Here is a 19816-nt window from a genome sequence, read left to right on the forward strand (position 1 = left end):
TTCCGTTGGTATCACGTGATCTTTTTTCTCGGACATTGTGTACACCCAGAGTGTACGTACACCAATTCCACATGTTTTGACATTCCGCACTTTACTGCTTGACACTTACCTAATACATAATTAATTAACTAAGCAATAATATCTTTTGCCAAATTGGTTACTATAGAAACAAACAAGTAACTTAGTGTTCTTATTTATTTAATCACGTGCACGTGTAGTAGTCAGTTAGCCTCGTACCCATGCCCCCTTGCGCGCCCGGAGAAAGGTTGCACGCATATTTAAAATCTCAAGCCGATAATGTCGCGCGCAACTATTGAACGGACAACGAAACAGCTTCCGTGCGTGGATAAAGCCATAGATCGTTAAGTGATCCAACTAGACGATTTTAGGCCTTGTTTTTGTGGCAGTGTCGAGTTTGTCGTCCCTCGATGTCTAGTCGTACTGCAGTCAGGCTTACAGTGTTTGCTTAGCGAGAAGGACTGCAGCAGAAGCTGCAGCTTATTTTGGGAATTTCTATCTGTACACACATGTATGTACGACAGATGGTAGATTGGCCATCGCGCTACACGGGTCTGGTAGGCCGAGGCTACTGTGAGCATCCATTTCATTTATGTACCGTACCTCTGTATTTGTCTTTTCAATCAATAAAAAATTTCCAAAGCCGTACACTCCACTGGAGTTTGCTATTTCTCACCAACTAATCTGTCAAGTGACTTAAACTCTGGCGGCTGCATTAGCATAATGGCTACTAGATAAATCGTACATCTTCCATGAAGTTCGAGGATATCTTAGGAACAGCCAAAACTGACAGCATCCCAGCAGTGCACATAGCAAGTTAGTTATCTAGCACAACAGAAGGGTTTGCTCACAAACAGTATTCTGTTGTTATACGTGACAAGGTCAACCTGAATGTAGCTGTCACCCACTGCTCGACCATACAATGTCCATATGACAGCAACCAAAAGATGAGTTAGCGTAAGGTGTCCTGATGATAACTGTGTACTGCTGTCATTCCTCTTTACCCCGTCAATCTGTTAAGAAAAGATACACAACACACACACACACACACACACACACACACACGTAAGCAAGCACGCGTGCACACACACACATGTACACACACACATGTACACACACACACACACACACACACACACACACACACACACACACACACACACACACACACACACTGTCTGTATGCATATGCACTTGCATACACAAGAATGAAATGCATTCAAAATTCATACCACATTGAATAGTCTTGAGCTGCACGTAAGAAGGGATGTAAGACTACAAACTACTCCGAGTCCTACAACAGCTTTCTCGTAGTCATCAACAAAGTACTTGATGTAGATCAACAACGGATAAATGACCGCAGCACAGCAACACAACCAACACATGACTCTTGACTAGAAAACACGCGTACAGATTCAAGTCATCATACCAAATCCTGTACACTGAGATATCACTAACCTTCTCTGTGGTGTTAAGAAAGTACACCAGCATATAAAATGAGTGCATTGCAACTCCTACAATGTTGACCACAATGAGAGTAATATCCTCTTGAAGAACTCCATACTTAAGCCACAAGATGCAACTATGAAAACAGATATAAAACCATAACAGACAGACAGACAGCCAGCCATAAATACAGCAGACAGACAGCTGCAGAAAGAAGAGAAGAGAGGAAGAAGACAAACTATGCAAAGGGAAATCTACCAGGTGGATCAACAGTCAGTTTCATTCCCTTAGTTATAGAACATTTTGGACGATGGGGTGAGATGGGAAAAAACTTTCTGGAAAGGCTAGCCAAGAAGTCACGTGATGAACTTGGTCGACCTAACGCTGCTGAGTGTAGCATAGGACTCAAAGATTGGTAAGAATAAATGTAATTGAACACAAGAGACACAACAAAGAAAACATGTATCCGTTAGCTGAATATCCAAATGACTGAGCTGCCCCGCCTATGAAAGCCCGGATGCCACATCATCTCCCTCCTTTCTACGCAAAACACAAAATTTACAGCACTATGATTATATCAGTTCTATAGCCTCTCTACACTGTCCACTCTCCATATCTTGTAGGTGGTATAGCCTTTGTAGTACGCTGACTCCTTCTTGGCTGCTCTACTCTTGTGGCAACCTCAGGCGCACTCAACTCGTCTTCAGTACCATCGTCTAAGGACTCAGGCTCTGTGTCACCGCTAAATTGATCCTCTCGTTTGTTGTCTCTATTGCTACCTGCGACGTCTCTAGGCTCTAGATCTGGTTCATCTTGTACTAGCTGCTGGGTTGGTAGTTGATTTGACCGTTGATGCAGTCTCAAGTGATCCACGTGAACCTTTTGTCTTACTCCTGTGTCTGTATACTGTACTGTATAATACCTCTCCCCCAAAACTTGTACTACTCTGGCGTTTCTCCACTTTGGCATCTTTGCGTGACGTACCGACACCATATCATATGATCTAATTGCATTTCTCTCACTCGCTGTTTGGTCGTGCCCTCTCTTTTGTTTTGCTTGAGCCTTTTTCACCGTTTCCTTCAAAGTCTTGGTCAACACTGAGGACTTTTGTGGCGGCTTTAGTAAATCCAGTTGACATCGCAGATCCCTATTCATCAGGAGAGCCTTGCTGGAGAAACATTTGTAGTGCTATGGTTGGTATTTCTGTAGACTGACAAAAAATCTGTCACTACCTCTTCCAAACTTGCCTTTCTGCTCTCCATGCCTTTCTTGATTGCCCCTTTCAACGTTTTAACAAAACGTTCCGCTTGCCCGTTGCTTTGGGGATGGTAGGGAGGTAGGTACTAAGGTATGACGAATACCCTGTTTCTTACAGAAAGTTCTGAATTCTGACGACACGAATTGGGGCCCATTATCTGACACAATTTGCTTTGGAATACCAAACCTTGTGAAGATGCAACGAAGTTGAGTAATGGTTTGGCTCGCTGAAGTCGCTCCCTCATGTAGCTGTATTACCTCAGGCCATTTTGAGAATGCATCAACCACATCAAACCATATTGTTTTGCAAATGGTCCTGCAAAATCAATGTGAATTCTTGCCCAAGGGCACTCAGGAAACTCCCATGGACGTAAGGGTACTGTACTTCTGGTGGTCTATCAGCATGCACAGCACAATTTTCACAATTTCGGGCCATACTCTCTATATCTCTGTCGATACCTGGCCATCATATGAACCTCCGTGTAGTTTCTTCATCCTCTCCATACCAACGTGCGCTTTGTGCAATTCTAATAGTAACTGCTCCCTTATTGCCTTTGGAACCACTATTCTAGGTTCTTCTGCATGTTTTAGTATGCATCCGTCACACACTGACAACTGATGCTGGCATGCAACAAAATCCAAAGGAGCTTTGGTCTTAACTGTTGAAGGCCAGCCGTCATTGATGAATTTCATAACTTGTTGAAGAGTGCGATCTTGCTTTGTACATCTTTGTAGTTGATCAAAAAGAATTGGTCCATCTTTGATGAATTGAGATTCCATTGCGGCTATATATCTTTCTGACTGATCTTTGTACTCATTTGTCTGTTCAAAATCCTCGTCATGTCCAACTGGGAGACGGGATAGACAGTCTGCATTCTCATGTTCAACTGATCGCCGGTATTGAATTTCATAGTCATACTGTGATAACCGGAGTGCCTAGTGAGCCAGGCGCCCACTTGTTCGGGTAGCAGTTGTCAGTTTGGTAGGATCAAAAACTGTCAGTAATGGTCGATGGTCAGTTCTGAAAACAAACTTTTTACCCAGTAGGAAATGTCGAAATTTTCTAGTCCCAAATATTATGGATAACGCCTCCAATTCTATCTGAGAATAATTTCGTTCAGCTTTTGTCAAAGACTTTGACGCGTACGACACTGGATGCTCTTTCCCTTCTGTCACTTGGAACAAACATACTCCTAAGCCTTTCTCGCTTGCGTCACAGGCTAGTCCCACGGGAAAAGACATATCATATTTTGCCAGTATTGGTAGAGATGTTAACTCTTGTTTCACCCTTTGAAAAGCACTTTCTTGCGTTGATGACCAGTTCCATTTTGTATCTTTCTTCAGCAGTTGATTTATAGGTAGAGTATGTCTAGACATATGTGGAAAGAATTTTCCAAAATAATTAACCATGCCTAAGAATGATCGTAACTCTGACTGGTCGTTAGGTGCTTTCATCAATTGTATTGCCTTTACTTTTTCATTTGATACTCTGATTCCTGAGCTGTCAATTATATGTCCCAAATATTGCACAGATGGTTGACTGAACAAGCATTTATCTCTTCTAATACGGAAACCATGTTGCTGTAACTTCTGAAATACTTGGGACAAATTCTGCAACTGTTCTTGTTAATCTTTTCCTGAGATAAGAATATCATCCATATAGATGCAAATTCCTCTCACGCCTTCCAAGACTTTGGCTATAGTTCTCTGGAAAATGGCAGGCGCTGGACTGATTCCAAACGGTAATCATCTATACTTGAACAGTCCCTTGTGCGTGTTAATCACTAGCCACTCTTGACTTTCCTCGTCCACCCGTAACTGGTTGTAAGCACCCTTCAGATCAATTTTGAAGAACATTTTACCCCCAGCTAGGGAACTAAACATCTCTGCTGGTATAGGGATTTGATATTAATCAACTACCATAATCTAATTGAGGGGTTTAAAATCACCGCATATCCTGATATCACCGTTCGGTTTAACAATGTTCACTGTTGGAAAAGCACATAGAGCGATGTTAACTGGTTTTAATACACCGTTTTTCACATTCCTTTCCAATTCCTTCTCGATCCGTACCCGAAGATGCATAGAAGGTCGCCGGAATGGAAAAACCTTCAAATCCACCTCTGGTCACACAGAGATGCCCACAATCTCACTGCAGCAACCCAGTTCATCTGTAAATAATTCTGAGAACTGTTGTAATAGTTTCTCCACTGGTGCTGCAATCTCACTTGATTCTGCCAACATTACACCACCATGGTTTCCCGTAGCTTAAAGATAGTCTATGCACACTGTCGCCATCCCAACCTTTTTCACCCAATCCATTCCCAGCACGTTTGAGCCTTTTCCTTGTCTCACGTAGAATTGAATAGATGCAAGGTTGTTGCAAAATCTAACCTGACCTGTCATCATGCCCTTAAATCTCATGATTCGACCTGAAGCATTTCATAGCTGCTCCCTCTCCTTACTCAACTTGGGCTGTCCCAATTTATTCCACGCTATCTAATCCATCAAGGAAACGTCAGCTCCTGTTTCAACTCTAAAAGTTAAGAAACAGTCATCCACTCGTACCTTTACCTCAAGTTCCCTTAATTAATTAATGTATCACAAACAGTTTCTGCACAGTAAACATTCTTTGTGACAGAGTCAATGCAATAACTTGATTCTTCATCCTCCTGAGACGAGCTTCCTTCTAAATCTACCTTCTGGGAGTTTCAAGCTTGTTGTACCTTCTTTGTTCTCTGAATTACATCTCCTGGTTTAGCAACTTTGCCACGCCTAAATCCCAATGATTTTTCTTGGTTCTTCACCGTCTTCTTCGTACATTCCCATTGGTAGTGTCCTTCTTCTTCGCATTGAAAACAGACAAACCCTCGTCTGGCCTGGTGACGTTTATTGTAAGGTTGCCTCCCTTCACATATTTTCTTCCTTGTAGATGACAAACTTTCCCTTGCCATTCTGTCGTTGCCTCACGTGTTGCCATAACACTATGTCTTGCTCCTTCCAACGTCTTAGCTAGGAAAATCACGTTATCCAATGGTTGCGTCAGTAAGTCTTCTTTCTCATACATCTTTTGTAGAATAGAGTCATCTTTAAGCCCTGCCACAAAAACCTCTCTCAATCTGTCTTCGAATTCTCCTGCCTTGAATGAACAATTCGTTGCGATTCTTTTCAATCCTTCGGCGTACTCCTGTACAGCGTCTTCTTCCCGTTGAATTCGCCGATGTAATTTTACTCGTTCTACAATTGCATTGCACTTACGCTGGAAGAACATCTGAGTCTTCTCAATAAGTTGTTCGACATTGAAGTCTGTGATTTCCCTTGGCAGTACCGTGTTCTCTAGACGCATACGTATACCTTCATCTAGACATTTCAGAAATAAACTTCTGTGAGTGTCTTCCGTGATATTGTAATCTGTAACAGCTAAGTCCAGGTAGAACTTGAACGAATTGGAATTCCAACTCTTGAAACGCCGACATGAATCCTGACTCACGTCTTCCTTGAACGTGCCAATTGACCTGGCAAGTCTTTCAAAATCCTTGAATCCAAGAACCGGTTTCGAAGCCATCTGTTCGCAGCGCCAATTGTAGCATAGAACTCAAAGATTGGTAAGAATAAATGTAATTGAACACAAGAGACACAACAAAGAAAACATGTATCCGTTAGCCGGCTATCCAAATGACTGAGCTGCCCCGCCTATGAAACCCCAGATGCCACACTGAGTTTCTGGACATCTGGAGAAAGAGATTCTCAACTCAACTTCAGAAGTGCAACGCTAAGATCATTGTGAGAAAAATCTCAGCTCTGACAAATGACATTGACTGTACTGTAGATTGCTCTACCCAGTTTTTCAGCCACTAAGTTGGCTCCGGGTAGTCTGCATTGTTCTCTTTTAAGTGTTACATGTTGTTTGTTTTTTAAAATCTAGTCCTAGTAAACTCGTAGTTACAGAACTTTTTTATGTAGTTAATACCTTGCTAGCATTGTATTATAGATGTATGTTTGAAATAAATGTTATTTGACACAGACAGACAGACAGACAGACAGACAGACAGACACAGCGACAGATTATGCCTCCGCTGTGCATACACACTGATGTATCAATAATATATATCAGCAATTGACAGACATACTGTTCAACTTATATAGCAACTTTGTAAAACGTTGTTTAGCAAATTGCAATAATTGGTTCTAGTGTCCCATGTCTATTCAAATTCACAAATACACAATAGAGAGCAGACACACGTAACAAACTGATTCTTTGGTGATTAGATTCACTGAGACAAAAGAAAATAAAGTCACTAGATTGTGGCAAAGTCAACATTAAACTTGCCACATTACTGGCCTTGGTAAGCCACTAGGATAGCAGGTTACTGCAATGATTTACGGAAACACTACCTGAGATTACAGGAAAGGAAGGTCACGAAGAACACGTGCTTTACGTTGCGTTTCCGCCTCATTTCTTTACACGTCTGGCTGCTCAGCAAAACACGTACTCAATAACACAGACGCAAATTCGCACAGCAACAAAGGCTTACAATCCAGTCCCATACATAGCCACCGTTGAAACGGCTGCAATACAACTAAGGACTAACGTTCGATCCATTTCTTCTAAATTGATATATACTACCTTTGTTATCCCGGATAATTTGATAGGGGCAGTCCCTGTTCGTCCCACCTCATGTTCCCGGCATCTACTTATCTTCCCGACGACCCCTCCTATTGGTTGCGGTGAAACTAAAGTCACATGACTCGGATACGCTCCCGCGCCAGAGAGGCTGATGCAACAACAGCCACCGAAGCGACGACTACGAAACGAGAATGGAAATACGTCGCGAAGAAGAAACCGTGGTAGGCCATCTTACAACCGGACAACATTCCAGACATGATCAATATCTCTTTCCAACCTTGATCCTTTTTACAGGAGCAATACCGTCCGTTTATTGAGACTCTACTGCCCTACGTTCGCTCGTTTTCCTACACGTGGTTCAATCTGCAGGCTCGCAAGCGAAAGTACAATAAGGATCACGAACGACGCATGACGCCTGATGAGGAGCGACGGTGTAAAGAAGAACTCGAGGCTGAGGCGCCTGACGAGAAGCGAAAATGGGCGTCTAGACTTCTGGCAAAGCTGCGAAAGGACATCAAGGCCGAACACAGGGAGGAATTCGTTCGATCAGTCCAGAATAACGACGTCGAAGCGCCTCATTCGTGCGTCTTGTCGAATCCCGATCAGAAGGGCAAGATGCGTCGGATCGACTGTCTGCGTCAGGCTGATAAAGTGTGGCGTCTCGACCTGGTTATGGTCATCCTGTTTCGTGCGATTCCACTCGAATCGACGGACGGCGAGCGATTGGGGAAGTTTCCGAGGTGTCAGCATCCTACACTCTGCGTACAGCCGAAACACATCACTGTTACAGTCCGAGAGTTGGATCTCTTCCTTGCTAGTTTTATTCATCTTACTCTGAAAGGTTAGTGTACTTTGAGGGTATCCGTTTCTCGTGCTGGGGTCTTCTTACTTTTAAATCGCACGATATTCAGTCCACGTGGCCAGATTTTGCGACCGCCACAAGAATTTTCGGCATCTTTTTGAAACTATTTGTCACGCCCTCTTCCTTGAACAGTAGACATCAACACATACGAAATCGTGCACGTCTGTTCTTCGCATCTGCTCGCCATGTCACGTAAACTGCGAAGCGTCACCTGCCAGGTGCCTGCCACTTTTCTTTGCGTTATCGTTATCGTTGTAACTTGTTTGGTCGTTGGACGTTCCCCAAGTTATTCGAGTTATGAGCATGCCCCCGACACACCCTTCTCTCCAACTTCCACCCTCTTTTCGTTTAGATTCTGGAGACGAAGAAGAAGACGCTGAACAGGCTATTACTGGTGAGTCTTCTTTGTTGCATTTCGCTTCTTTCTTTCTGATGGTTAATGTAAATTTGAGTTTCCTGTAAACTGTTTGTCCAGCGGAAGTTGTGTTTGTTTCATATAGTTTTCTGTAGTTCCAGACAATCTCATGAAGCGGGGAGCTTTTTCTGCCATGGACTTTAGAAAGACGACAAGAGGTCAGTGCTAAGATTGTTTTTGCTACAGTGTAAGAGGTCGTCAGTCAGGTTTAGGTTTTGGTACACGTGTACTTACTGTACTAGAGTCAGGTTGTGTGACAAACAGGCAGGATATGAATGTTAGAAGCTAGACAGATGTGGTGTAGACTGGGTGGCGCCCTCTAATCAGTTCGAATTAGAGTTCAAAGGTTCAAAGGGATCAGAATAGCAAGAACCAGAGTGTAGGCGCACTATTAACACTTGTGAACAAACAGGGAAGACTGTTGCTTGTGTGATCGTCGATCTTGCAAGAATAGTGAATTTGATGATCACTGAACTTCAATAGCTGTTATTGTTCCAAGGGTATCTGGCAAACATTCGAATGGGTGAAACCCATGCTGGCCATCAGTAGATCTGGACATATTCGTATGCATGTGATTAGAGCTGTTAAATCTCCTTTTAGTATTTTACACTCATATTTTCATAAATACTTTAATTATTGAGTCATTGTAGGATCTATAATTGACAGGTTTTAAGTTCAAGATTACAAATCAACGGCAGGGGAAATACTACAAATAGAGTGTGGTACAGCATGGAATAACAGCCCTAATCTATGAGTGTAATGCTGGTAGATTTACTGAGAACTTTCCAATTAATTAAGTTGATTAAAGAAGGGCTTAGAAGAAACAGATATTTAGAAGATTATATGCAGGAACCTGTTTGGCTAGACTCCAGGCTCCAAGTTAGTAGTATGTATGTTTAGCTTGTAATAATAAGATTTTGGCATTGAAGTACCAGTAGTCAGGCTTCTATCATTTCAGCTATGAGCCATGAGTTACGGGACTTTGTAAAAGTCACATGATCAGATGATATAAAAAGTGCACTAAAAGGGGCACGAGCAGTTTGGCTCTGTGTGGCCATGTATGTTGTTATTGGTTGTGTGTTGGTTGTGTGACCAAGTCTCCACGCTTTTGGTCTGGTGAAAAGGTCCAGTGACGAGCAGTAGTTATGTTTGGTCATGCGTGTACCAGCAACCATAAACAAGTGGACGGAAAGCTAATAATCATAACTTGCTGATGTTCATGACTATGACTCTACCTGAACAGTCTAATAATCTATGTTGCAAATTACTGAGTTTTGTTGGAAATGCAGAACTGAATCATACCCATCTAATGGCCAAGGCAAAAGCAGTAGTTTTCCTGGTACACTCATACACCAGCTTAACCAGAAGTGACTCTTATGTCTCATATGTTTTGACCCGATTACTTGTTGACAACAGACAAATATAAGTGTTATAAAATTTTTGTTCATGTGCAATGACAGGTGTTTGTATGATTTTAAATATATTTTTTACATTTTATGATTTTAAAGAAAATTTGATGAATAGCGAATGTGTACTTGATCTGGCCATGTAATTGTTATTGATCTACATTACATTCGCAGTGTTATTTGCATTGGATTTTGGCGTAGTGAATTCCTTTGTTCCTGGAAGGAACATTCTCTATTAACATCAGCTAGGAATGCTTCATTGTGACAACTAACAAATGCCTATCTCTGCTTTTTATACAACAACCAAGCTACTAATTAGTTAAGTTTAGTAACAGGTGTAATTAGTGAGTTCAATTAGTGGTAATCTAAAGACTGGTTCACAATATTGAAGCTGATGCTCAGCCTGCGTCAATATCAAAGACACTGTCTTGACGCAGACGGCATCCTTTGATGTTGACGCTGACGCTGGAATAGGATTCATTTGTATTCCAGCGTCAGCATCAATATTGTGAACCAGGCTTAATTAATGCTGCTTTGGTATAGTTTATTGTATGAAGTTTGTAAAGAAGGCGTGATTTTGCTGACTGTTGGAATCATGAAGTTCACTTTGTGTATAAGTAATGCAGACTGTAGATACAGATTACGTGTTCTTGTTTTGGTGTACAACTTGGCTGGTGCTTACTTGCATTGTGTTAGTTGTATTGTGCATTGTTAGTTCCACTTTGATAATTGAGTTAACTATTTCAAAATGGTTCTGTGGGTGTCCTAACAATGTCTCTATTATACACACCTGGATTCACACGAACCCTTTATTGACAGTTGCTCTAAATCGTACAGACACCGACTTTTGTCGTGTACATGGATTTGGTAAGCTGTGATATGCATTAGAGCACCTAGGTAAGTGCTTACTGCGAAAACGATCCAGTTTATTTGACAAGCTTTTTGGTAGCCAATGTCACCTGAGACTGTGTCTTTGTTCACACTTTCCGTCACCTTGAGACTGTCATGTTGGGTGTTATGCTCAAGGTGACTGCAAGTTGCCACCACTATCAACACGTCTCCACCAACAGACGGATCGTCCCAATGAGGGCATGAAAAGGCGATGATCACTTTTGGATGCTTGCTAGAAAGCCTTGGCATGCCTTTTACGGCAGTTGCTATGTTACAAACACTTTGTTAGGAGCATTTGACCATATTGCTGTTGGGCAATAAAGACAGCATTGGTACAACTGAAATAATGAGAAACAGACTACGTTTTTTTTTGTGATATAGAGTGACATACTTATGTGATCAATTGTTGTTGTAGTTTTGAAAGTTGTTCTTTGTTATTTGGGTGGCAAGGCACTAGGCATTTTGAGTGTTAATTAATTGTGCTGTTCTTGTAATCTGGTATTCATGTAACACCCTTATCTTTGTTTACAGTTTCGATTGTTAGTGGATCAGACGTTTGTGCTGGAGTTGTCTATCCTTGTATTGACAGTCCTCACACTGAGACAGCTCTTCTTCATGAAGCGTCGACATCTATACCTGTCCCCACACGAGGGACCAAACGTCCACATCGCAATCCCATTGCTGGCTCTCTTCATTCAGAGCATGAAGAAGATTACAGTGACTTCGAGAGTGGGACACCTGTCAGTGCAAGCTGGCCTGGTGAGGTATATGCACAAAGTCCTAATGTCGTTCCTTATTCACCTCAGACACCATATGGTGCTAAGTTTCCAAAGGCTAGTTATGTATCGATTGTGGATACATTCACACCGCAACATCTTTCACAGAGTTACCAGCCTGCAGGATTATCTAATGTGGGCTCTGAATTTGATTTTAGTGTTCAGTCACAGTCGTTCCCTCCTGTAGCTGTGACATTACCAAGATATGGAGCAGAAGTAGGACCCAGTGATGGTGGCATTACAACACCTCCTGCTACAATTGTTCGACAGCAAGCCTCGGTTGTTCGGACTTGTTCAAATGCAGCATTTACCACTCAGACAAGGGGCAGCTATGCGCAATCAAGTACATTAGGTAGCGTATGTTTTCGTAGAAACAATAATCCAACTTCACAGCGAGTCCAAATTCCTAGAAGTCATTCGTCTAGCTTGCCTCGACCTTTACGTACTGCTCATGGGCTATATAAATCATCGCCGATTGCAACAGAGCGAGTTTCTACACCAGTCTCTCCCTCCTTAGCATTTGATGTATCAGCTCTGAGTCTGACATGCCGGGAAAGAGAAACTCCACCAATGATCAAAGAGGAGCCATCTGGTGATTGTGACATTGTTGTACCCGGACCGGGTCAAGGTGTATATAGTCATCTACTAGACCCAGGTATGTTTCAGCATATGATGCCAGGAGTAAACCAATCAGTCCACCTACATAGTCAATCAGCAGTCAGTGGTGTAACAGCTCCACTAGCTGCTTCGTTCAGTCCATTGAGTGTATCTCCAACTGTTACTCCAACAGGGGGAACGACTCCTATTCTCAGATGGTCTCACACTACCGGAGGTGGAAACACACCAGAACATCAGCTGCTTGAAGATGAGATGACTCTTTTTCTGGGTAGGGGGCAGCAAATAGGTATTTGTAAGTCTAGATTATGACAATATTACTTTTGTTTTCATAGATCTCCCTGGATATCCCTACCCTGATGCAGTGACGACGTCTACTACGACTGTCTGAATTTTAGTCAGGTGTCTACACGTAGATGGAAGAAAAATCACTCAGTTTGTATTTTAGCCACAGCTGGCAGTTATCACATCTTATTTATATAGCCAATTGGTGGCATAAAAATGTTTTTAAAGTGAAAGCATGGTTACGTATCGTTTGCTGGAGACATGGTGTTGAACTATTACTTCAGAATGTACATTGTTTTGTTGATGGGGTTCCGTTGTATATTTTGATCAAGCTACTTTTATGGTGTCATGTTTTGTGTATTACTTAGTAAGCAAATTCGCGCGTTACATGATCCAGGGAATTTCCCTTGTTAAAGTCCCCTGTTCCCGAAATCGACCACCATCGGTACTCTCCCTTCAGTTCCATCGATACTCTGTGCGAACGAGATGGCTGCAATAGATGTCATGCCTCGACTCATTGATGACGATGAAAATGAAGACGACGACATTCCAATCGAGGAATTTAATTGGCTGCAGACGGAAGCGGAAAGCAACACACCTCTCGAGCGAAACAAGACAGTTGCGACGTTCGGAGATCTGCCACTAACGTATGAAGAAATCGTTTTTATCGAGCCCGATCCATTGGCTATGTTGTGCACGGTGACAATATCGGACATCATGCAGGAGAAATCGGAGGAAGATGAAGCTGCTGCATCCGTCGTCATAAGGAACTGCGAGAATGCTGTTGAGACGAACGCTAAGAGTGCACCCTGTACAGCAACTCACACTGCAACGGACATAGTCACTGCTGGAGACGGCGCGGTATAGCAACCAATAGCCAGAAGAGCACTGACTGCTGTACTTGTTGTTGAACAATAGCATGATGTTTTTAGTGCCTAACACTATACTGCCAGGTATATATATATTTTGATAGCCAGTACAGTGGGCTGATTTTTAATGAATTGATTAACCCTAAGGTGTTACAGTGTACTGACATTAAAAAATATAGAATGTATAAAAACTCTACATCCTCATCACAGCTCGTGTCCTTGTCATTCCAGTGTTGCCCATGGGTCTGTAAGGATACTGTGCTGCAGTCAGACTCAAATGCAAGACCTTGTGAGACACAACAGAGAGATCCTACATCGTGATCTATATATATCAGACTGTTTGACATACACTAGCTGTACCTGTCGTGTTTGCTGAGGGAGAATAATGCCATCGTCCCACACTCTTGAGGTTGCATGTAGAGAGCTGCACTGTTGGTTCAGCTTACAAAGACCATCATCTTCACTACTGCTTTGGACCTGTGTAGAGACAAACTCAGCTGACTACCGCTTGGCAAGTTGAACTAGATAAACAGCACCTCTTCTGGGCGTACTGCCCCAATTCTTGCATTCGGCCACAGGAACAGGAAATTAGGGCTCAAAGATCGACTACACTAAATACATACAGTGTACACACCTGTTGGTGAAAGTCAATCAACTGAAGACTATTATACTAATGCACTGAATAAATACAGCACATCAAGGCATGTAAGAAGCTATAATAATAATATTAATGGTCCACTGGTTTAAATATAATTTTACAACTTCAAAGGTTCAGTGAGGTTTCCTATATGTGAAGGCTTTAGTACAACAGTTTAGTACAGTCAGACCTCATTATTCCCTAACCCAATAATCTGACACCCTCACTTTCTGACACGTGAAACCAGTTTGCATGGTCACTGCGTATTTGTTATCGATAACCTGACAGTCGCATTACTTGTAGTCTGACAGTCCCATTAGTCTGACAGAAACTCACAGGACAAACATGATTGGAATGAGGTCTGACTGCAGTACACTGCTAAACATAATCTACACTATTCATAGATAATAGCTAGAATTGATTTTGATACATGCAGTAACAACTTCAGCCTGTATTTTGGTAAGTGCATGAGTACAACTCTTAAGTAAGGTATACATCTTACCATGGCAAAGCTTGTTGGACCAAAACTGTCTCCTACAACAATAGTGATGCGTGGAACTTGAGCAAGAGAAACAGTGTGGATCATCTGTGCTTGAGCCTTTATTGCTAGTCCACTCTTGTGGACATCAGATGAAATTGTATCTTCATTACAGGAATAACACCTGTCCACCACATCACATAGGAATATCAAAGGAATCCCTCGACTGTTGCATATCTGTACAAACTGCGAGCCCTATGAAAACCAGTTGTTAACATTCCAGATTCCAGAACTGTTTAATCAGCAACATTTAACTTTAGATGCAGCATCAGGTGCCATTTCGCCATTGTTCGCAATAACACCTACTACTTGTCTAACAAACACAACAAATGACAACCGAGTCTTAATTAACCGATAAACAACATCACTGTAAATATTAATTTACCCATAAAGCTTGGCATACCCCGTGATGAGCTCTGGTCCATACTTAGGCTTGAACTCCTGGAATTTACTGCCGTCCACAATCCTAGCTATCACCTGATATAAAATATTATTTAGTTTACCTGCATAAAAGTCCATGTAGAACGACTAACCTCAAGTGCTGGATACTTCGATGAACTTCCAGGATAATGTGCTAATCCCAATAATTCATCAGCACTATAGCATGGTGGGTCTGAATCTATTCATTGTAGAAAACACATACTACAGAGTGTGTCATATGAGATGATATTATCAGTGACCAGCATGAGAGAAAGGTGACTTGTCTTCACCGAACGTAGCCACAATGTTTCGAGTTATGGCCAAGGCCTCTTCTTCATTGGTTGCATAATGATCAGTGCAACCACTAATGCTGTTAATTAAGATAACCATGATTGTATATTATAAAGAAACAACACTTGGAAAACCTGCAGTGAACGTCGGCTCCCCCTAAGTCTTCTGATGAAACTTCCTCTCCTGTAGAAGCCTAAAACCCAATCCCCACACTTGACATACACAGACAGACAGGTAACACTATGACCGCAAGTATGACCTTTACAAGAGGAGGTCCACCAAGATAAAGTGATCCAATACTTTTCACTATGATAGCTTCTTGTGACATTGTTGGTATGTATGCTGCTCCAGCAGTGCAAGATCCACACACAATTGTTACAACAGGAATTCCTTTTGATGATAGCGTAGCTAGATTGGCAAATGTCTTCCCACCATGCTCACTGTCTGGAAATATTTCAGCCTATGTAAAAGAAAGGGTAGTAAATGTAAAGCCAAAAATGCTAAATACACAAATGCACTGTGTGCGTGCACACACACACACACACACACACACACACACACACACACACACACACACACACACACACCCTAAACTGTCCATCCACATGGATGATGGCAAGCGTAAAAAGCGTAAACAGATATAGCAAAACTAAGTTAGAAACGAAGTCACTATCACTGTTTGTCAGGTCTGATGACATTTGTGTCTCTTCTTATCACTCTCTCTTGTGAAGAAGCAATTGCATTTGTCACACTTGACTGCTCTCAATTCTCGTTCTTGAGGACCAGGGCGACTCTTTCCTCTGTAGCAATTATGTCTGGTTTTCCCTTGCTGTGACTTAAAAGTTCGATTGCAGGTTGTGCATAATAGAAGTTCTTGATCTTGATGAGCGCTTCTGGAATTTACTTCGACACATGCCTTTCTATTTTTACAAACAGCTTCCAGTTTCACACTCTCTTTAATAATTGAGTCAATTCTACTACCGCAAATCTGCTTCCATTTCTGTCTATCCTGCGTGAGATTAAACCATGTGTTTGTTAAGCCAGCCAAATTGATGTCTCTTTAATCCTGTCTTTCCATCTTAATCTCACCCCATGGGCTGGACACGTGGATGGGAGCCATGCATGAAGCAACTGCTTGGGTAGACGATTGCCTTCCATACGTTCTAGATGACCAAGCTATCTAAGTCGCTGAGCTATCAAAATGTCCTCTGCAGTTCCAAGATTACCAAGCTAGCGTCTGATGCCATTTGATGTAGTATGTTCCAATTTTTGTTTGAGTTTGTTTATACCCAACTTGGAACGTTGACATTGATTTATGAACATATTCAATCTTAAAATATCTCTCTTTTTCACAGCCCAAGAAGAAGATCCATACAGCAAAACCGCTAAAACAGTCGACTGGAACAACATAATTTTGGTTTCTGGCGCTATATGTGGAGACTGAAAGATGACATCTTTCAGTGCTCCAAAACATTTCCCATCTTGTGTAATTCTTTCTGTGATCTCAAGATTTAAGCTCAGATCATCTGATACAATAGAGCCGAGGTATTTAAACTGTTTTACGTGTGTTGCACACTGTGGTCTTGAAGCCCTCTATCAATATCTCCAACATCTTGTTCACATAGTTTGGGTCCATAAGTCATCAATTTCGTCTTTTCAAAACTCACCCTCAAACCAACCTTGCAACAATTGAAGCAAACTTGTGAATTGCTGCTTCTGCACTCTTCCTTGTTCCAGTTATTAGTGCTGAGTCATCAGCAAACTGCAGTTCCATTACCATCCCTTCAGGAGCTTTCCTTCTTTCATATTCTCCTACCAGTGGTTCGGTCATGCCATAGTTGAACCTAATACCTGTACCTTCCATTAAAGTTCTCCATTCCCTCATGATGCAGTTGATATAAATGTTAAATAAAATTGGAGCCAAAACACATCCTTGTCTTAGACCGTTTCGTATTTGAATTTTCTTTCCAATAGACAATATTTGGGGAGGGGTGGAGATTCTAGAGCATGCGCAATCTTGAGGGTAACACACACCTTTCACCCATCTCGCTGTACACAAAGTCCATGTTTCCGGGTCTGCTTCTGAACCGTAGATCATCTTGCCGTTGACTAGGCTTTGTAAGTAAGTTCACTACTTACCATTTCGTGCATCTTGTGAGAGTTTGCCTCCGTAGAGACGGGTAGGAAGCCATTTCTCGAGTACGGCTTCTCAAGGGTAAGAGACTGCTGTTCAAGCTGAAGTCGCCTGATTCACACTCTGAACAGATACACGTGGAGTGGAAAGACAGACTACTCAGGAAGTTTTATCAGGTGAAAATTTTGCGGTAGGAAAACCCATTCGGGGTAACCGAACGTGACGCACTGTGTGGCTGAATTATATCAATAGGACTACTTGTTTCCCCATCTAGCGTTCCTAAACTGTGAAATTGTGTATCTTGTCAAACTAGAGTCAGCAAAAATTTGTCTAGCCTATTCAACCCTTCATAGAAGGCAGTGAGCTCATGAGCTTACATCACTTGATGTACCTTGGCCTGATTCTTTGTTTGCTATACAGAGTAATAGTCTTGGTTGCTGGTTCAATCCAACTCCACACTGTATCAAGCACATTTCTCGACACAACCTGTATAATGTGATTTTATCATTTAGCAGTGTGTTGAGCGATTCCTTGCAACTCAGACTTTGCAGATGCAAGGTCTTACTCGAGAACTCTAATCTTGTTTTCAAGTTCCACTATTTCATTTGCTTGCTGTTCAATTATCCGACGTAAACCATCAGCTTCAGCCTCAGTGACATTTTCGACAATCAACATCTTTACTGCTATAGGATCACTAGACTATATTCTAAACATGTCTTGATCAACTGCAGCTGCAACTGAGGTAGAACAGCCTCTGCTTTCTGATTTAGACATTACAGCTATGAAATAGCTAGTGCGTGTGTGTTGTGTTACTTTTTAGATATAACTGTTGCTGGGACTTGTAGGCTGGCAGCTAGTGCTAATAAACATACTGTAGTGTATGTGTACTGTACTCTGATCCGCGTCAGTACCTATCGAGTGCAAGTTATCACAGAAACATCTTCGACTTGGCCAATCACATATATACAGAAGCAAGCTAGACTGCCCAGAAACAACGCGGAACGTCCTACATGTCTGGTTACCCCAAATGGGTTCCCAGGTGGCATGATTTCACTTGCTAAAACTAATCCATCACTAGACAATGAGTAGTCTGTGCTTCCACTCCACATGTATCTGTTCAGAGTGTGAATCAGGCGTCTTCATTGTGAACAGCAGTCTCTTACCCTCAAGAAGCCGTACTCAAGAAATGGCTTCCTACGTGTCTCTACGCAGGCAAAGTCTCTCACATATGCACGAAATGGTAAGTAGTGAACTTACTTACAAAGCCTAGTCAATGGCAAGATGATCCACTGTCCAGAAGCAGACCCGGAAACGTGGACTTTGTGTACAGCGAGATCGGCGAAAGGTGCGTGTTACTCTCGAGATTGGGCATGCTCTAGAAGCTCCGCCCCCAAATATCGTCTATACTTCCTTCATATTTGACTACCGCTAACATCTCATCATGAAAGGATCGAATAATTGTAATCAATGATAATGGAATACCTTCTTTCTTTAGAACTAAGTAGAGAGCCTCCCTAGGTCAGAGTCATATGCTTTTGTGATGTCAACAAATACTGCAAAACCTTTGGTGTTGTGTTCCCGAGTTTTCTCCATTATCATAAAAAATGAACACACACACACACACACACACAATCACACACACACACACACACACACACACACACACACACACACACAATCACACACACACACACACACACACACACACACACACACACACACACACACACACACACACACACGCACACACACATCCAAGTTCTTGATATAAAAGACGCACTTGCAAAGGCAAGAAGGCTCCTCCTGAATCAACCAAATTCACAACAGGTAACTGATTCTGCAATGCTATCTCCTGACCCCTCAACTGCTTCTTGACAGACACAGGGAACATGGAACCAGCCTTCACTGTTGCATCGTTAGCATTAATGAAACACATTCTTCCCTCAATTTGTCCTATTCCCGTAATGAGACCAGCACCCTTAACATCCCCGTATGGCATCTCGTGTCCAGCCAACTGAGAGAGCTCGAGAAAAGGCGCGTTAGGATCCAACAGCAGTTTCAGTCTGTCTCTTACAAACAGCTTTTTGTTCGCCTTGACATGTCTCTCTAGCGCCCTCGTTCCACCTCCTGCACGTGCTGACTCGATTGCAGTCTGAATTTCCAGGGCAACACCTCTAGTTCTGGCAACATTGTCATGAAAACGAGACGAATTGATGTCTAGCTGGCTTTTTATAACAGGAAAAGAACTCAAAGTTCGCTTCACGATACATGTACATGCCCAAGCAGCACGAATTGATAGAAACATAAGTCTACGCTAACGACGAATACA

The 19816-nt window shown here is 42.2% G+C and overlaps 5 protein-coding genes across 5 annotated transcripts; 2 read left to right on the forward strand and 3 right to left on the reverse strand.

Annotated features, from left to right (window-relative positions):
- Positions 1-607: 607 nt before the first annotated feature.
- On the reverse strand, positions 608-7348 carry LOC134186083 (sugar transporter SWEET1-like). Its single transcript, XM_062653997.1, has 6 exons — positions 7257-7348; positions 7117-7194; positions 1477-1600; positions 1251-1412; positions 906-1031; positions 608-843 (listed from the first exon to the last, which is right to left on the reverse strand). Exons 1-6 carry the CDS (start codon positions 7322-7324, stop codon positions 715-717), a joined length of 687 nt encoding a protein of 228 aa, XP_062509981.1. The 5' UTR covers positions 7325-7348; the 3' UTR covers positions 608-714.
- On the reverse strand, positions 1647-2723 carry LOC134186154 (uncharacterized). Its single transcript, XM_062654070.1, has one exon. It carries the CDS (start codon positions 2617-2619, stop codon positions 2059-2061), a length of 561 nt encoding a protein of 186 aa, XP_062510054.1. The 5' UTR covers positions 2620-2723; the 3' UTR covers positions 1647-2058.
- A 129-nt stretch (positions 7349-7477) lies between the features above and the next one.
- LOC134185422 (nuclear factor 1 B-type-like) lies at positions 7478-12947 on the forward strand. Its single transcript, XM_062653202.1, has 6 exons — positions 7478-7569; positions 7643-8189; positions 8563-8604; positions 8721-8783; positions 11454-12584; positions 12649-12947. Exons 1-6 carry the CDS (start codon positions 7540-7542, stop codon positions 12702-12704), a joined length of 1869 nt encoding a protein of 622 aa, XP_062509186.1. The 5' UTR covers positions 7478-7539; the 3' UTR covers positions 12705-12947.
- A 137-nt stretch (positions 12948-13084) lies between these two features.
- Positions 13085-13465, forward strand: LOC134185425 (uncharacterized). Its single transcript, XM_062653204.1, has one exon. It carries the CDS (start codon positions 13085-13087, stop codon positions 13463-13465), a length of 381 nt encoding a protein of 126 aa, XP_062509188.1.
- Positions 13466-13613: 148 nt separating this feature from the next.
- LOC134185423 (methylcrotonoyl-CoA carboxylase beta chain, mitochondrial-like) lies at positions 13614-19816 on the reverse strand. Its single transcript, XM_062653203.1, has 11 exons — positions 19268-19816; positions 15613-15813; positions 15488-15546; positions 15323-15432; positions 15176-15261; positions 15028-15119; positions 14898-14955; positions 14607-14837; positions 14004-14078; positions 13828-13944; positions 13614-13753 (listed from the first exon to the last, which is right to left on the reverse strand). The coding sequence occupies exons 1-11, from the start codon at positions 19790-19792 to the stop codon at positions 13661-13663; spliced, it is 1647 nt and encodes a 548-aa protein (XP_062509187.1). The 5' UTR covers positions 19793-19816; the 3' UTR covers positions 13614-13660.

The sequence above is a fragment of the Corticium candelabrum genome, chromosome 10 (assembly GCF_963422355.1).
Source record: "Corticium candelabrum chromosome 10, ooCorCand1.1, whole genome shotgun sequence".
In the NCBI taxonomy this organism is placed as follows: Eukaryota; Metazoa; Porifera; class Homoscleromorpha; order Homosclerophorida; family Plakinidae; genus Corticium; species Corticium candelabrum.

Excerpts from the sequence above, each read along its gene's own strand:
- LOC134186154 (XM_062654070.1), bottom strand. The coding sequence starts at position 2,619 with ATGAATAGGGATCTGCGATGTCAACTGGATTTACTAAAGCCGCCACAA.
- LOC134185425 (XM_062653204.1), top strand. The coding sequence starts at position 13,085 with ATGGCTGCAATAGATGTCATGCCTCGACTCATTGATGACGATGAAAAT.
- LOC134186083 (XM_062653997.1), bottom strand. The coding sequence starts at position 7,324 with ATGGATCGAACGTTAGTCCTTAGTTGTATTGCAGCCGTTTCAACGGTG. Across the intron at positions 7,195-7,256 it reads GCTATGTATGGGACTGGATT|CCAGACGTGTAAAGAAATGA; the intron begins GTAAGCCTTTGT and ends TTTGCTGAGCAG. Across the intron at positions 1,601-7,116 it reads TTCCTTTCCTGTAATCTCAG|TTGCATCTTGTGGCTTAAGT; the intron begins GTAGTGTTTCCG and ends CTGTTTTCATAG.
- LOC134185422 (XM_062653202.1), top strand. The coding sequence starts at position 7,540 with ATGGAAATACGTCGCGAAGAAGAAACCGTG. Across the intron at positions 8,605-8,720 it reads CGCTGAACAGGCTATTACTG|TTCCAGACAATCTCATGAAG; the intron begins GTGAGTCTTCTT and ends AGTTTTCTGTAG. Across the intron at positions 8,784-11,453 it reads CTTTAGAAAGACGACAAGAG|TTTCGATTGTTAGTGGATCA; the intron begins GTCAGTGCTAAG and ends CTTTGTTTACAG.
- LOC134185423 (XM_062653203.1), bottom strand. The coding sequence starts at position 19,792 with ATGTTTCTATCAATTCGTGCTGCTTGGGCATGTACATGTATCGTGAAG. Across the intron at positions 15,814-19,267 it reads GAGCCTTCTTGCCTTTGCAA|GCTGAAATATTTCCAGACAG; the intron begins GTGCGTCTTTTA and ends TCTTTTACATAG. Across the intron at positions 15,547-15,612 it reads GTGGACCTCCTCTTGTAAAG|GCTTCTACAGGAGAGGAAGT; the intron begins GTCATACTTGCG and ends ATTGGGTTTTAG.